Source organism: Eptesicus fuscus, chromosome 11 (genome assembly GCF_027574615.1).
Source record: "Eptesicus fuscus isolate TK198812 chromosome 11, DD_ASM_mEF_20220401, whole genome shotgun sequence".
NCBI classification, from domain to species: domain Eukaryota; kingdom Metazoa; phylum Chordata; class Mammalia; order Chiroptera; family Vespertilionidae; genus Eptesicus; species Eptesicus fuscus.
Genome location: NC_072483.1, coordinates 48991330 through 49009706, shown reverse-complemented (window position 1 = coordinate 49009706; position 18377 = coordinate 48991330). Strand labels below are relative to the sequence as shown.

Sequence of the window (18377 nt, the reverse complement as noted above, 5' to 3'; positions counted from 1 at the left end):
CTTCCCATGCTTCTGAATGATCAGGTACCTGACTTTCGAGGTGCAAATTACAAGTGTCTGTCCAGTGAGCTGTCCTTTCAAGGAATAAGTCTAAGAACCTATATGAACTGGGCCATGAGACCACACTCCCATCCTTGACCTTCACTCGGTGCTTGACACAGAGCAGATGCTTAGTAAATTTCTGTTAAATGATCAAAGTGTATTTTATAATCTATCACCATCTACCACCACATTTAACAATTTTAAAATTCAAGTATGTTGTTCTCAAGCAGGCTTTTATATGGCAGTGTACCAAGTATAAATATTATCAATGCCAACTTTTTAAAATTTATTAAAAGCTGTTATTAAATAGCTCATTTATAAAAGAATCCATCATTTTTCAGTAAAATATTTTAACAAAAACCAGGAAGAAAAATGGAATAGTTAAAAAGTCCCCACACCCTGGCTGGCATTGCACAGTGGTTAGAGCAGTGGCCTGCACACTAGCGGGTCACCAATTTGATTCCCAGTCAAGGGCACATGCTTGGGTTGCAGTTTTGTGCAATACCTGGTTGGAGTGCATGCGGGAGGCAACCAATCAATCTCCCTGATCCATGTTTCTATCTCTCTTACATTGATGTTTCTCTCTCTCCCTTTCTCCCCTCCTCCTCCCACTCTCTCTAAAATCCATGGGAAAAAAATCTTTACTCCTCGGGTGAGGATTTAAAAAAAAAAAAAAAAAACACCACAAAATAAAGTCAACCATATCCATTTTATTATTCCAATAACTTAAGAAATGCAAATTTTTCAATATTTTCTATAGGAAATTAGTAAGATCACATCGTTTATTTTCTAAACAAGATAACTGAAACAACAGGCTTAGTAGCTGTGCCAGAGGCTGCTGGCTGTTGCCTGATATTCGCTCTCCCCTTTTGCCATAAGGAAAGCGTTTCTGCTTGGGCGTAACGCCCCGTGAATAAAGACCCCAGCCTCCCCCACTTCCAGCTGGTCCTGCCACAGAACTCGATCCTGATGAAGGGACACAGGGCAAAGTGTCACTCCGCTGCAAACAGGGGTCTCCTGTAGAAGATGGTGCCCATGAGCCTTTGGCTCTGTTCCTCTTTGTCCCTCTCGTCATCCTGCCTAGAATGTAGATGCTGCCACCGCGGGTTCCAAGGCAGAGGCTGCACTTGGTACAGCAACAAGGAGGGCAAGTTCTGGCTCCTGACAGCTCAGACCAGCCACCCGGACACTCACATCACAGGAAGACAAAAAACGAGATCTTTCATGTTAAAAAAGAAAAAAAAAAAGATGTAGAAATAGGATACTGTGAACAAACCAAGAATGCAATTTAAAAAGTGCACCTATATCAATATTCACAGAAGTTGCATTGCTAAACATTTACATTGCTTACTACTCCACTCCTACATTTAAAGATGATATTTAAAAATCTTTAGCAATCAGTACTGCCTAGGAATTAACCGACACAGATGGCGATGTGGCATTGGAGCTGTGCCCCAGAGGCCCCTGTTGTATTAGGACATGTCCCCTTTAATTGCTGGATTGTGGGGGGAAATATAGGGAGACAGGAATGTCCTATGAGAACAGTGGCCAGGACAGTGTTGAGGGACCCTCAGGGAGGTTGGGAAAAAGCAATTTACCAACCAGAAGTATTTCAACAGTTTAACTAGAGCTACGGCAGTGGTATACACCTGCTGAACATCAGTCCTACGTGGGCCTGTCATTATCAGGATAATATGGTGCGTGCTTTAGCACGTACTGTCTCCAGATAGTGCATGCCTTCTCACCTGCCCTGTAACAGACTGGCAAGCCAAAACCATAATCAAATACTGAGGGAGTTACAAGAAGACTCGGGTTCAAGTGCTAGCTGTACGGCTTATTAGCTGGGTATCATGTGTGTGGGTTATCTGTGGAACGGTTCTATCTAAAGTTTCTATTTGTGTTACAAGGATCGAATGAATCTCTACCAGATTACCCACCAGTGTGGCTCAGTGGTTGAGCATCGATCTATGAACCAGGAGGCCACGGTTCTATTCCTGCACATGCCCCGGTTGCAGGCTCGATCCCCGGTAGGGGTTGTGCAGGAGGCAGCCAATCAATGATTCTCTCTCATCACTGTTTCTATCATTCTCTCCCTTCTCCCTTCCTCTCTGAAATCAATAAAAACGTATTTAAAAAAAAAAAGAAAAAGAAACACTGTCAGATAACCTTGAAACACGAACGCGGTGATGAGCACTACCGGTGCCGTTATTAGCATTCGATTGGCACATATTCCAACAAGCCATTCTAATTTTAACAAGTACTTTTTAACAAGTGCAGGTACAGGTGGGGTGCAAACGCTGAGGCCATCTGAGGAATGCAACAGCTCGAGTGTAAAACTGTCAACTCCAATTGTTGAAAATATCCCAGCGACCCCACCCCACTGGTAGAGTAGCCTGTGACATCCGAGGGTAGGACGGAGCTTGTGAGAGCAAGTCATGAAGAGCACCCAGCCCCTCCTCCAAATCTGCCATGAGCATTCAAACAGCGCTGGGCAAGCCCCTGCACTGGGGCTCAGTCGGCCCTCTACTTAAAGGGAGAGGAGGAGGTCTTCGGCACTGCTTTCTATGCGGAGGATCAGAAGTTACCTGGACATCCACACTCATTAAGTAAATCGTGATTCATCCTTAAAACTGAACGCTCTGCAGACATTAAAAGTGAAGGAAGCTCTTATTTACAACAACAGGCACTAAAACATGGCAAGAGAGGTAAAGACCTGGTGTGGTTGGTAGGGGCTGGGAGGAGGTGGCGGGGGGATTATAGATATCTGTAATACTACCAACAATAAAATATATTTAAAACGGCACGGCAAGAGAAAACGATCAAGGTGTGGAAGAATACATATGGCATGCTACCATACATGTGAAAAGTGTGGGTGCATGCATTTGCTCTTAAATGTATAGATGCCCGTGAGAAGGCACAACAAGCGGGTCAAACAGTGGTTGCCTCCAGGAAGAACCGGGTGACCGGAGACCAGGAGGTGGGAGGGGGCTTTTCGTTCCACATGTTTTTGTATTTATAGTGGTACCGTGTGACTATTACTAAATCGAAAAGGTATAATTTCTAAAATGATGTCAGTCAGTGGACAATGGGTCCTTGAAAGTCTTGCAGAGAAAATGACAGACGTCATCGTGGAGGTTAAAATCAGTGCCCAGAAGTCATGAAGAAAGCAAACCTCGTAACTGCATAAGGCAAGCTCACACACGCTATCTTCATGCAGGCGGTTGCAGGCAAGCAAAAGTCAAAGACTGGTTTTTACAGCCCATTCAAGAGGCATGACAACACGTCAATAAAGACGTTGATAAACCTATCCCTCTGTGCGCCAGGCCCTGGGCTGGCCATCTGGGAATTGCAATAAAGTGCATGCAAATGGAGGGCAGAGGTTGAAAAATACTGAGGAAAGGAAATCCAAGCTGTACAGGTAGACAGCTTTCCACCGTGGTCCAGTGAGGCACAGAATAACATGGAATGACATCAGAGAGAACTCTCACTTGCCCTGTGGAAGTCCATGGCATTCGGGGGCACGACTGGGCTAGGGACAGCCAGGATATAAAATGCTCACCCTTGTTTTAGAGAACATTTTTTGTTTTACTTTGAGGAAAGCATGCACATTAGGCTGCATATTCAAGCTCTGGGCATAACAGACTAACCAGTAGGGAGTGAATCTGTCCAGTTCAGAGGCACCTCCGCGTGCAGAGCTCAAGCAGGTAAGTACCGTTTACAAATAGCTGCGGAGTTCAAACGCCTTCATCTCGGATGCTGTGGACAATGCCACTTGCTAAGGGAGGAGCTGCCGTGAGTCAGGCCTGAGTCAGACTCCTGACCTCACCTGTCATCTAATCTAAAACATGAATGAGTGGCGTGGAGGGGACCGGGAACAGAGCTGGGCGGGGATCCATGTGGGAACACACAACTGCTTCTGGATGTGTGGTCAAAGGCAAACCCAGGCCCGTTCCTCACTGACAAATGCTTATCTCAGGAACTCGGGATGGCCAACTCCATGATGAGAAAAGGTTTTCAGACAAGTCTGGTGGGCCTTACATGGATCCGCTTAGGTTTCTGGTGACATTTATAAAAACAGACACACTGGCTAGCTAGCCCCCTGCTTCGGGGTGGGCAGTAGAGGTGGAGGCCAGGGGCTCAGTGGGAAACCAGAAAGACCTCGGGGCATGAGGGGAGGGGGGATGAAGGTGCAGCTGCCAGAAGTCGGCCACCAATTCATGACATGAAGTGAGGGAGACAGGGTCTACCTTTCCAGATCATTCCTTCCTAACTTCTGCAGGTGGTTTACAAGAAATGCACAAATGCATGGTTGGGTAATACTACTAGACTGCTCCCACTCCTGTACAGATGAAAACACCTATGGCCAAGCATGGGGCTTAGATTTCTTTTACAGTACATTTTTGTTTTACTTGGAGGAAAGCATGTACATTAAGCTCCACGTTAAAGCTCTGGACAGAATAAGCAGACCCAACTCCTCCTGCAGAAGGCCCACAATTCAGACCTGTCAGGAAGCTTTTATTCGGACAGCTCCCACACCGCTTATTAGAAATGTCATAATGAACGCATCAGTAATAATAAAGAGAGTATAAAACTCAACTCAACAGGACCTAAACAATACAGTCATTAGAAAAATCAAAGAGGTAAGGAAAAGAAGAAAATAAAACTGCCCAGAGGTAATAGGTTAACATGGTTGTAAAGGAAGCTGGGGAGCAGGATAAGGGGGTGTAGTGTGAACAGGGGAAGTATTTGTGAGACGAGCTAAAGATGGCCTGACTACCAGGGACAGCTGTTCGTCTAATCTGGTGCTGCCTGAACAAACACACTTCCTTTCGAACTTCGACCTGTAAATATCATATCAAACTGCAGCCTCAACCTGAACACACTGTGCCACGGAAACCACTCTGTTTCATTGTAAAGCGACTAAGAGAGTTAGATAGGAGGAGCAGCAGGACATCAGAAGTAAGTGAATGTGGCCAGGCCTTTTACCAGTTGCAATTTTCTCTTTAACTCAGTTAAAAGCTTAGGACAAAATTACAGCAGGTCCTCAAATAACATCATTTTGTTGTAACGCCATGGGAACTTAACTCTTGTTGATATCAATCAACCTATTTGGTAAAGATGGTTTCATTACATAGGTTGTTTCACCATAGTTCCCAGAACCTACCGACAACATTGAGGACCTACAGGATTCTGGTTTCTCAAAATGATATGCTCGAGGAACCTTGGAGGTGCCCAGAGGAAGCCAGGCACACAGGAACAGTCCTTGACCAAAGTGGAAGACCCATACTAAGCTATGCCATGGAATTTTAAATTTCTACCATCAAATGTGTTAAACTTTTAATTACACTGCTGTTAATTAAACTTTTAATCCACTAATCTCCTTTAGAATATCGGTAATTCAGTCATTTATGGCGCCATATACGTGCCTATATCTGCGCACTTTAGAACAAGTTGAAGAAGTTGCCGGAGTATTCATGACCATGTGACCACACTTAACACTGCTGAGCTGTGCACTCAGAAACGGATAAGACAGTGCACGTTATGTGATGTGCATTTTACCGCAATGGGAGGAGGAGGAGGCTGAGAACCGCCACCACCCAGGTATAAAGGCTCATTCTGAAGAGAGTGTCATCCTGTTCTCCAGCAGTCCGTACTGCCTTTGGAAATCAAATCAACTCACAGAGCTTAGCAAACACGCGTTAGGGACCCATTTCTGTCTATTAGATTTGAACCAAAAGTGGACAGGCTGTCAGCCTTGCTCTTAAGAAGCCCACAAACCAGCAGGGATAACGTCTATCAGGCTAACATTTCTAGAGCACCCTCTATATGCAGGGGCTGGCCAGCCCAAGAGGGCCAACAGGTGTGGTCTTATAGGCAAACAGCCACACATCAGCAGGAGCTAACTAATGCAGGAGCATCCCGAGACTCAGCTGAAGAACGTGCTATGGTCATCCATCGGAAGTACCCCCAATGAGCAGGCGGCAGGGGCAACCATGGCTGTGTATCTGCTATCACGAGTCCAGGCCATTATGTGGTAAGATATTTTAAAATGTAAGATTCTGTTCTATTAAGGGCAAGATTATGCAGCACAGGTTTCGTTCCCAGAATAGGCTACTTCACCAAAAGGCAGATGTGTATGGCACAGTATTAGGTGGACTGGGCAATCAATAGCTGGGTCTCAGGGCCCTCAATGCCACGACCGAGCTGTCACTTGACTTTCCCAGGTCCAGTTATCCCTCTCTGCGGAGAAAAGGTTGTGCTGGTCAGTGCTTCTCAACTATTTTCACAAAAGCACGGAGAAAAGTGGATGAGAATGGGGGCACAGCCCAAACAAAGCAACCTCCAAAAGCTTGAAATGTCTCTAAAGCCTCTTGTTTTGTGTGTGTGTGTGTGTGTGTGTGTGTGTGTGTGTGTGTGTGTGTGTGTTTTAAAGCGTCTTGTTTTATATTATAAGCTTACACATTCCATTCTGCACTATAGTGATAGAACTAAAAAAAAAAAAAAAGACACCTCACCATCATGCCACCTAATTCGCGGCACACCCCAGGGAAATAGATGCTAAAGTCCTGATTATTCAAACTCTTGCATAATTTCAGAGATATTGTCAGATTCTGATTTACCGCAGGCTACCTCTTCAGCCTGTACTATTTATTGTGAAAGAAGAGATTAAAAGCTGGCAGTGTTTTAGAACCCACAGTGCTCTTACCCATAGTACATTCCTGACCATTCAACAAGGCCGTGAGTCATTTCTTTTCAATGCCTGAAGGCAGACATTGGACATGTTGACCAGGATCACAAAGACGATGATGGACCAGGCCAGCAGGAGCAGGAGGCCACGTCCTGGGGCCCCTACCCTGTTCCCGGCTCACTTCCACCCTGCACAGCACACACCCACCTGCTGACGCCCTGGTGTCTACCTGGCCTGGAGGACACACAGACACCATGCCATCAAAGGTAATACCAGAACTTGCAGATACTCCCACGTGGGAAATGCACACACAACACCTGAAATGAGCCTTGGCTCAAGAATTGAACAAAATAAAAAGTGGGGGTGGGGCGTCTCTGTAGCGGGAATATAGCATAAGGAGCTGGAGATTCTTGGAGGGTCTTGATGTGTTGCCATTTTCTCTTCCTTCTTCCAAGCCCCACATTTCCCCTTCCTCTCTTCAAGACAACGTTACAGTTCCCATCGCTCTGACTCTGGCTGTAGCCCCACCCATGGGGCAACCTCACCTTTGACCTGACTCCCAAAGGGCTGTCGTCTCCCAGACTGTAAAGATAAGAGAGCTACAAAACTCCCCCGTGTGAGGGAGTTCCTATTTTACATTAAGGCAGCCACCACAGTACAGGCTGCTGTTCACTGGACATGCGGGGCACTACGCTAAGTGCTTTATGTTCCCACATTTAACCTGCACAAGCCTAAGGGGTTGGTACTGTCCGTGCCTCCATTTTACTGATAAGGACAAGTAACTTGCCCAAGGTCAAATCCATAGAATGTGAAGAAGCTGAGATTCAATCCCCACATCCCTCCAATTCTAGAATGGAGTGCTTACTCCTAACAGGCTACACAAGTTTTGAGTAGCTTAGAACTTATGATCTGCTGTTATTCACTGAGAAATTAGAAGCAAAAAACCCCCCAAAAACTCACAATCTTCCACCTACCTGCATCGGTGCCCCGCTGTGATGTGGTAACTAGGCCCACCCCACCACTGGTGTATCCCTCTCACCTCCTCGCAGACATCACACACCCGCTCCTCCCTCTCCTGCGTTCACTTTCCCTTTTCTACTGAGTCAGCATCAACTAACCAGCTCACTATAATTTTATCCCAACTTAAAAAAAAAAAAAATGATGAGCCCTGGTCAGTGTGGCTCAGTTGGTTAGAATGTGTCGTCTTGTGCACCAAAAAGTTGCCAGTTCCATTCTGATCAGGGCACATACCCAGGCTGTGGGGTCGATCCCCGGTCAGGGTGTGAGGGTGCGTATGGGAAACCAGTTCATATTTCTCATATCAATGTTTCTCTCTCTCTCTCTCTCTCTCTCTCTCTCTCTCTCTAGCATATCCTCAGGTGAGGATTAAAAAAAAATTTAAATTCCCTCTCAACCCCATTTTCCCCTTAGTGCTTGTTCTCCTTTCTTCAGCAAAACTCAGAGTTCCTATTCTTTGTCTCCCTCTTCTATTCTCTCCAACCTACTCCAACCAGGCATTGCCCCCGATCCTCCTCCCCCAGTGCTCTGGTAAGGCCCGATGGCCTCCACATTGCTATAGCAGGGATCAGTTCTCAGGGTCATAGGACAATGAAGGCTCAGTCCTAAAACAATTCCAGGATAGCACTCCTAGTTCTCCTACCATTCAGGCCATTCCTCTCAGTCTCCGAGGCTGGTTCCCTTCATCTCCCTCACCTCTGTATCTTCAATCCAAACCTTTCCACCTGAACTTCAGACTCTAATACAACAGCGCACTCAACAACTCCACCTGGATGTCTAGACATCTCAAATACAACATGTCTAAAATCAAACTCCTAGCCCTCGCCGGTTTGGCTCAGTGGATAGAGCACCAGCCTAGCCTGCAGGCTGAAGGGTCCCAGATTTGATTCCGGTCAAGGGCACATGCCCAGGTTGCGGGCTCAATCCCCAGTAGGGGGCATACAGGAAGCAGCCAATCAATGAGTCTCTCTCATCATTGATGTTTCTATCTCTCTCTCCTTCTCTCTTCCTCTCTGAAATCAATAAAAATGTATTTAAAAAAAAATAAAAATAAAATCAAACTCCTGACCTTCCCTCAGTATCTATGCCTTTTATGGTCTTCCCTAAACCCTTACCTCACAACCTCACATCCTTCCAGCTACTCAGGTAAAAAACTTGCAGACATTCTTTTTTCTCTCACTTAGTATTGAGTCCACAGGAAATCCTGTTGGCTCTACCTTCAAAAATATGTCCAGAATCCCACCACTTCTCACTATCTTCACTGCTATCATGTTGGTCCAAACCACCATGGCCTCGTATCTGTCATTACAGGAGCCTCCTAATTAATACCACTATATCTACCCTTGTCCTCGTACAGTCTATTCTCAACAACGTAGCAGCTAGAAAAATCCATTTAAAATCCAAGTGGGATCATACTCTTTTCAGCATACTCCAATAGCTTCCCATGTCATTCATGAGTAAAAGCCAGTTTTTCAATTACCATAAGGCTCTACACGATCTGCCTCCAGGAGACCATCGGCCTCCTTGCTGTTACTGAACAGGCCACACATGCTTCTGCCTCGGGGCCTTGGCACTTGCTGCTTTCTTTGCCGGGAATGCTCTTCCCTCCAATACTGACATGACTCCCACCTTCACCTCCTCACTGAAGTCTTCCCTGACTGACTGATAGCCAATCACTTCCCACCCCAGTCCCACTCCCTATTCCATTTCTCCGCTTTGTTTTCCTCTGTATCACCTAGTACCACCTAATGTAATACCCTCCTTATTTGGTCTGTCTCCCTCACAGAACCTAAGCAGGAATTTTATCTATTTTGTTTGCTGCTATAGCTCCAGCACTAGATCAGTGCCTAATACACAGACAATGACAAACAAGTATCTGTTGAACTAACAACTTCTATAGGAAAACCCCAAAAAGCTGGTTATGAGTTCTCTAGCAGGTCCAGTGCACAGGCCCCTCCAAGTTTTTACTTGTTCCTCGTGTTCAAGTAAGGATGAAAAGCCCTATTTCTTTTAGGTTGAAATAGAACATACATGTACACATACACACATACACAGAAATAAGTGCACTTACCAAAGACCAATTTCCTATCCTCTGACAGTGAAAAACCGCAGCTGGCTTCTGGCTGGTGTGCTGGAAGCCGGGGAATGGCTGCCTCTCAGCACTCACCTCCCGGGATCATCCTGAGTGAGGGCCCAGAAGGCCTCCCCACACTCTCTCGGTTAATCTCTGCAGCAGACTTGGTTGGGTGCTTTCTAAATATAACACAAGGCTTAGGAAGCACTTTTCTTTCTAACTGGCTGATCGGATATGGTATCTGAAACACGTCTCCAGCCGGCCCCCACGTCCTCCCTTGGGCTTCGGACCCTCTAGTTCCCGAGGCCTCGCCCTCTGTCTTCCCCAGGCCCTCTGTCCTTGAGCCTCTAGCAGGCCCATCAGTGTCCAGATCCACCTCCTTTTGCACTTGTGAATTCATAGGAGACCTTTTTATCACCCAGATCTTAAAGCCAGCTCAATTTTTCCTGTGCACTATCCTAAAGATAGCACATATGCCCAGTCTCGCCAGCAGCCATGAGGCCAACGTGGCAGATGCCATTGTCCCAGAATCGTGTTTCTGCACATCCCCCGGGTCACATCAGAGCCTCTTCAAGCTTTTCCTTATTCGAGAACGCTTGGAATTTTTTTTAAGCATGGGTTTATTTGTGTCACAGCAAAGGTTGGATTCCTTAAGCCATAGTCAATACATTCATCCCAGCTCTTTTAAATGTCTTTTTCTATATCGCTCCAACCTCTCCAGAGTCTTCTAGATGTCTAAACACTTCCATTTCACAACTTTCAAAACACCTTTTGTTCTCAAAGGACAAAGAGAACGACCCTGCCATTGGAAAGGGCGGGGGGGGGGGGGGGGGGTTGGGGGATGCCAGGCCATCACCTGATCCGGGCAGGACTTCTCCCTCTCCTCAGCAAGAAGAGCAAACCTCATACTCACCACGACCACCACCACCACCACCACGACCACCACCACCACCACCACCACCACCACCCTCGTGCTGCCAAATGGGCCGTCCGCGCTAGGGAACGACCACTCCACACCGCTGGCTGTGACACGCTTTGGTGAGGATCCTCTAGTTACCGTCACGTCACGGTGCTTTGTGGGGTCCACAGAGACTGCCCACTTGAGCCATGGCCCTCTGTCCTGAAGAGCAGGACTCCGATTCTGCCAGGAGAAAAGGGTCCACTGGCTCCGAAGGCTTATGCTTCAGTGACGTCCTCCCCTCTGGGCCCGAAATGTTTATTATCGCTTGTATCACACACACAATTGAAATAACCTCAGTACAAATGAATGTCCTTGGCAAAGTGAGGGAACTGTAGTGACACTGATCCCGCCACCCAGAGCCCAGCACACCCTGGGTAAACAGGCAGGACGACCTGTGCTTCGTCTATTCTTCCTGTCACTAACCAACGTGCCCCCTTCAAATGATCCCGGCGTTTATTTTCATTTCTACACCCCCGGGCTTAAAAGGCCTATTTCTCTAAAAGGCTTTTCTGATACTCCATCTGAAATGGTGTTCCAAAAAAAGTAATCTTTGGATTGTATGACATGCAAAAGACATCTCGCCAGTTGGCAAATAAACATGCGAGCAGGCGTCCATGGCTCCAGGTCACTTGTCTTTACCTCCTACAGTTGCTTCAGTGGCACCTTCCCTGTTCCCCCTAATTCAGAACAGTCTTCTTTACCACGTAATCGGTTTTAGAGATTTAAAAGTGTTCTAAAGTCTTTTTGCCAACTTGGGAATAGATGAAGGGATAGCAGTATCCAACACTGCGATCCAGGATGTGTGTGTGTGTGTGTGTGTGTGTGTGTGTGTGTGTGTGTGTGTGTGTGTGTGAAGTCGCTGCTATAAGGTCCGTGGCCTGTGAAAAGTGTCATTCTGCAAAAATGTTAACCTTGGAATAGCTAAACTGAGTTAGAATTGTCTGGCTTTGTTTATCTAAAGTTTAGATTCTAAACAGAAAAAAACTGAGCAGATCAGATGACCATCGGGCTAGCAGGGAAGAGCCAGGTGAAGAGCCAGGTCCCAGTTCAAGCCTAATTAACGACTAGCCTCTTGCTTTAGTTCCTAGAGATCATGGTTTGCTAGTCTAAGTGCCAGTTTAACAAACCAAAATCAGCTAAAGGTTCAAAATCTGCACACTGCCCAGGCCAGGAAGCATGGACTATGATATGAGGATTTACAACTGCTTCACCTCTTACAACCTTGCCTTCCACGTTTATTTAACAAACACAAAGTGCCTCCTCTGGGCCCGGACTAGTCTAAGGTTCAATGATCCTCACTTTATAGCTGAGGAAAGGGAAGCCTAGAGAGGTTAGGTATTGACTTATAAAACTATACAGGTGTTATGATCGACAATAAATATATACTTGGTCTTTATCCCCGTTTCTGTCACAGGGCTCCTAAAATCCTTGGAGTTTCCTAAGAGATCACAGTGACAAAAATTGTCTTTTGTTATGTCAATGAGATGTCTTTAGGAAAGCACCTAAGAATGGGTGCTGGTTGCCAGGAGAACCAAACACTTCATTAGAGGGTTGAAACTTTCAGTCCTGACCTCCTGGGAGGGGAGAGGGGCTAGAGGTTGAGTTCAAACACCAACAGCCAAAGATTTAATCAATTATAATACCTATACAGAGAAGCCTCCATTAACCATCCCAAAGGATGGCGTCTGGAAAACTTCCAGGTTGGTAAGCACATGGAGATCCCCCGAGAGCAGTATGCTCAGAGAGAACCTGGAAGCTCGAGGTCGCGCTCTCTCTCTCTCTCTCACACTCACACACACACACACACACACACCACGCCCCCCACGCCCCCCCCCCCCCCCCGTTTCATACCCTGCCCTATGCATCTCCTCCATCTGGCCATTCATTCCTGAGTTCATATCTTTTAATCTTTTAATACTAAACTGGTAATCTAGTAAGTAAAATGCTTTTCTGAGTTCTGTGAGCCACTCTAGCAAATTAATTGAACCCAAGCAGAAGGTCGTGGTAACCTCCAATCTGTAGCTGGTCTAGCAGACACAGACAACCTGGACTTACAATTGGTAGCTGAAGTGGGCGAAAGGCAGTCTTGTAGGACTGAGGCCTTAACCTGTGGGATCTGATGCTACCTTCAGGTAGACAGTGTCAGAATTGAGTTAACTTGTAGGATACCCAGCTGGTGTCTGAGAATTGTTTGGTGGTATGTGAGGAAAACCCCCCCAGTGGAACTGGGTGCAGAACTGTAGGAATCCTGCACCATGTCACAGCTAGTAAATGCAGAGCAGGCTTTGATCCCAGCTAGCTTTAGACCACAGCTGGGACCTAGGCTCTAGCTCTAGAGTCCACTCTTACCCACTACGTTATGCTGCCTTCTGCACATAAAAAGGAAAGGTCATTTAGCTCAAACCTGGAAAACTCTAAGAACAGATTCTTGGATCACATCTACCGAAACTGACCACCTCTAGCGCCACAGAGCTGGGCTGAGCCTAGAATTACATTTTTTGCAAAGAGATTTCCCAAGTTGCCCTGATGAGCAGTCAGCGAGTATGGGAGGCAACCAATTGATGCCTCTCTCTCACATCAATATTTCTCTCTCTGTGTGTCTCCCCCTCCCTTCCACTCTCTCTGGAAAAAAAAAAAAGTCAATGGAAAAAATATCCTCAGATGAGGATTTAAAAAAAAAAAGACCCCTGCCCTCACCTAACCTATAACCCAGTTGGGAGAGTTTGGATCATCCTCTGAAAAGGCAGGTAACAGTTAAACAGAAAACCATCAGAACTGTCAGATACATGATAGTAAGTGCTGCAGACATTCAAAGGAAGAAGAAATTGCTGGAGTGTAGGTTGGGCGAAAAAGACTTCCAATGAGAAATTTAAACTGGTTCTTGAGATATGATTCCATTCTTTAAGATGGGCGGACTTGGAACCAATCAGAGTTCCAGGTAAAACTGACCCTGTCATCTACATACAATAGTATTTTCTATTGTGTCTCCATTGTCCCTCTTGCAAGTGCCAAGTAATAGGCTGGCCAACTCTGCCCACTGTAGTCTGATGAGCCAAGGTCCTAAGGGTGTCATATGCCATAATTCCAGTACTATTTGGTTACAAAAGCTTAAATTAAATCAATATAATTGTTATGCTAAATTAAGAGACTTATGCAGCTAAAAACAGAGTAATGGCTTCTTTACAATAGTGGAGAATACTATATGAGCATGTAACCTGACTTTCCCAACAAATTATTCAGACCAAATGAATTCTCTGGTCCTCATCTCAACCCTGTCATCAGGTGGATACAGGTAAACTACTTGGGTAAAAATCAAACTTGTTTATTTCTGCGTTCTTGCAGAGCCCTATGATCTCTAAGTGTCCCTGTCCATATTGACTCTCAGGATTCAAGGTGACTGAGCACAGTCACGGTGCCTGGATGATGGCCTTGGGCCATACGGCACTCTGAATGAATTCAAGGAAGCAAGGGCTTAGGTACACATCCTGAAGAAACTCTGATCCCTGGCTAGCTAGTCACTACTCACTGGGCTTTTTCAGAAGGAGGGGAGGACAGGCAAAGAAGGAGGCACCCAGAAGCTGATCCAAGGCCAGCTGGAGTAAGGGCCAAGAGGAAGCAAGTCCAAGCACAGATATTTAAATAGGCAGCCGTGACCCATGTGGGAAGCAGTTTAATAAATCAACCTAACATCGTGCATTTCCAAAACTCAGATGCTAGCCAATTTATTTCGGTCTGAAGGGCATTTCTGAATTTTCCTTTTAAAGATGGCATTCGCACGAGTCAGAAATATCAGGTTCAAATCCAGATCCCGTTAAGATTCTGCTTATGCAGAATTTGGACATTTTTTTAGCTTCCGGCTTCAGTTTCTTCATCTACAAAGAGAGCCAGTCAGACTAGATAATCCCTAGTCCCATAAACATGCTTTTTTTAAGTGGGGGCATCACAACTCAGAAAAATCAAGAACTAGCACCACAGAGTCCAAACAGAGTGACTGGCCTGGCGAGCCTCTGGAAGATTATAGTGGTGATCAGAAAGTTCCCAAAAAGAAAACTGGGGTAAATCCAGATTTATTCCATGGGAATATTTCTTATAGCTCTCCCTCTTCTGGGTTTCTGCCCTACAGTCATACATAGATCTGTATAATCTTCCCAGAAGAGCTAAGAGTGATGATTCATAGGATGGGCATACCCACAGCTATCTTCCCATACTTGCTACCTGGGAGGGTGGGAGATGGGAGTGGTGGTGTGTGACTCAGCCTTAACTACCTAGAGAAATGAAAGATTCCAAGACTTTCAGACCCTGGCCTCAGTAACTCAGCCAACCCTCTAAATATTTTGAAGTCTGAAACTTCTTTAATATACAGCCTAAAAACCTGAGTGGTGTTTTATAGTCTCTCGTTCAGTTTTATAGCGCTGAACGTTTGAGGAATACACAATATGTTTTAAGGCTCTCAGATACAGTATTATTCTATTATAAAATCTTAACTAGGGTTTAAGTTGTTACTCAATAGTCCAATGGCATTGTAGAACATTTAACCCAGAAAAATCTATCGTGGTTTCTAGAGCAGTGCATTCATCTGATATTCCCACCAATCTTTGATATTTTACTTCTCCTAACTCAAAGTCCCTTGTGCACTAAATTTTCTTTTGTTATAAATCTAATTAAAACCAGATTAAAGTTAAACTGTTTTTGAAAAATGGGTTTCATAAATGTGACTCAGAGTTTAAAACATCAATTACCCAAACTGCAATAACCTTTGGCTTTACTCTTTGGCAGTCTTAGAATCTCAGAATGTTTAACCTCTGTACAGTAGCTGGCACATAGTAGGAATTCAATTACTGTTTCTAAGTTTATCACCATTAACAGCGACCATTGAATCAGCAAGTAAACAGGTTATCTCTTAATCCTCACAACAACCCTAATTAAGCAGTAATATCTCCGTTTTACAGATAAAGACACTAAGGCTCCAAGTAATACAACAGCTACTCAATGGCTGAGAACGAATTTGACCTCATGTCTCTCACCAGAAATACTCCCACTGAGCTTGTCCAGAGAGTGCCAAGTTTAGGAAGCTGGACCGGTGGGGTCTAGACCTCCCTGGCTGTTATTTACACCCACATCCTTTTCCTGACAAAGATGACAACCGATGTGGGTACGGCCTGTGTGTGCTGGTTACCCTGCGAGGGCAATGCTACTCCTGGAGCTGAAACACTTGACCAAAAGGGAGTGGCATTTGACATACACCACGGCCCCCTAGACTAGAGTGTGGTCCCTGCCACACTCCAGGCTCTAGGGAAACATCCAGTCTCCTTCCAGTGGGCTTGTCCCCATCTGAGGGTCTGATCCGTCCCTCCGTTAACCCCTAAGAAGAGCATTTCTAGAAGGCATCACCCCCACCCCACCCCCCCATAGGCTTCTTCTTACCCTGGGGAGGACTTGCAGCAGCTCTAACAGCCAAGAAGTCCAGCAGCAGGAACAAGTTGTAGCCAGCATGCTGCTAACCTTGGTGACAACAGAGATTCCCGGCTACAATCACATTTTCTGCACATCTCCCATCCCAAGGACAGGTTCCTGCCCCAGTACTTCCCCTTCAAAACGTCTGCCTGAACAAGTACTTCAGGGAAGCCGCCAGCTCCAGGAGGCATCTGACTGCAGAGAGAAAATGCCAAGGAGAGTGGATTCCCTCTGCTGGCCCCGTCGTTTCTGCACTAACAAGTTCAAATTCTCAGTACGCGTAGGTGCACATCTAGGCACTCCTCAGTATTCAGCCACACTAACCGTCCTCCATTAACTGACTTAACAGACACCACCTTTCACTTCAGATTTACAGCTTAACAATTCTTTCCAAAGCAGATAGAAGCAGCTGGCCAAGCCGGCAGACCACTGGCCAGCGGCCTCCCCACCCCCAACTATTTCCTTTAACTTAACTAGCAGGTGTTAAAAAAAAAAAAAAATCGAAGATTCAGGGGCCCACAATATTCACCCATTCCCAAGTTCTTAAATTGCTGAAATCAACATCTAAAATCCCATTCGCCTCTCAGAAACACGAAGTCAGTCCTCCCTTGGCTGGGCTGCACTTTGCTTTCTCCGCTCGGTTGGTCCTGGAAGAACCTCAATTCAACCAAAGGCACGGGGTGGGGGGGGGGGCGGGGGCGCTTTGGTGAGTTTACTTTTCGGTAGCACAGATCAAGAATGCAGCCCCACTGCGATTAAGTCGACTAAGCTCCCAAACACCCCTCTCTCCAACCTAAACAGTTGGGTCATGTGGGAACCAAACACTAAGAAAGAAAGAAAAAAAAGGAGAGGCTGAGAGTGCCGGCCTCCACTTTCTCCTGGGAGGCGCCGGCTGATGCCCTGGTGGAGGGGGCTGTCACTTCCAAACCTGGCGTGCAAAGCGCCAGCCCGGATCGGACATGTTTGCTTTCACCCCTCGGCTGGGCCTGCCCAATGCAGGCGCCCAAAGGGTCGCGGGTGCCGCCGGGCGCTTTGGGGCCTGGGCTGGGGGCCTGGGTGGGGGCTGGCGAGCACACCCTTCGGAGGGGCTTGTTTTCTCTGCAGATGAGGTCCCTCGAGCAGGTGCTGGGTTAGTCCCATCATTTTTTATTTTTTTTTTTAGGGAGGGGGGTGTTAAAGTATCCTCGTGCAGGAGCACCCGCCCCGCGGGGAAAGCCACACGGGACACGATGCAAAGTGACTTTCCAACTTCTGCGGGGCTCGCGAGTCTGCAGGGGGCCGGGGCGCTCCGTGGGTTTGGAAAAGGCCTGGATCTTCCCGGAGCAACACTCCCAGTAACCCCACTGCAGCAGTACAGCGACCCTACAGCCCGTCACCCCCGCCCCGACACACACGTGAAGCTCAGCGAAGCGTGCCACCTGCCGGGTTCCCAGCAAACATGCCCGGAGGGAAGGACCACCGGAAAGTACGCGTTTAAGGGGAAAAAAAAAAAAAAAAAGGAAAACTCTCGGGGCAGAGAGCAGACCCTCCCGGCACCGGGCCGCAGTCCGCAGGGGTCGGCCCTCGGTCCTCCTCCCGCCCGGGCTGCATGTGGGGAGGCTCCGCTCCAGGCGGAGCCGGGGCCGAGCGCGCGGGCCGGCGGAGTCCCGGGCGGGGCAGCCCGAGGGGTAGGGCGGCCGGCGGGACCGGGGGGGCCGGCGCCCGGGTGGGGGCGGGAAGATCAGTGAACTCACAGCCGCTTGTCCTCGGGCTGCAGCTGCCAGTGCATGGCCAGCGAGAAGCCGAAGAGGCTCCCGGGGTCCCCCGTTTTCCGGATCACATTGTCCTCGCGGGTGTCCAAGTTGAAGGCGGCGCCGAGCCGGGGCAGCAGCCCCGCCGACAGGTAGAGCAGCCACAGCCGCCCCGCGGCCGCCATGGGAAGGCCGGCGCCCCGGGAAGGGAGCGGGAGCTGCGAGGTGCGCGGGCGCCCGGCGCTCGGGTCCGGGTTCGAGGCTGCGGCGCTGCAGCTACCGCGGCGACCTCCGCCTGCTCTGGCCTCCCGTCCGGCCCCACCCCCGGGACGAGTCGCGCTCTCCGCCAGGCCGCTCCCCCTCGCGGGCAGCTCCCACCGCTGAATGAGCCCGTTGTTCTCTGGAGACTCG

The 18377-nt window shown here is 47.4% G+C and overlaps 1 protein-coding gene across 3 annotated transcripts in view; it reads right to left on the bottom strand.

Moving 5' to 3' along the window:
• Positions 1–18354, bottom strand: part of ITGA6 (integrin subunit alpha 6) — a 67681-nt gene extending 49327 nt beyond the window's left edge. For all 3 annotated transcript variants that reach the window (XM_028140961.2, XM_008138557.3, XM_008138558.3), the window contains exon 1: positions 17970–18354. In XM_028140961.2, coding sequence (XP_027996762.2) covers positions 17970–18151 — 182 coding nt within the window. In that variant the 5' untranslated portion in view covers positions 18152–18354. The remainder of the gene's footprint in view (positions 1–17969) is intronic.
• Positions 18355–18377: the final 23 nt, after the last annotated feature.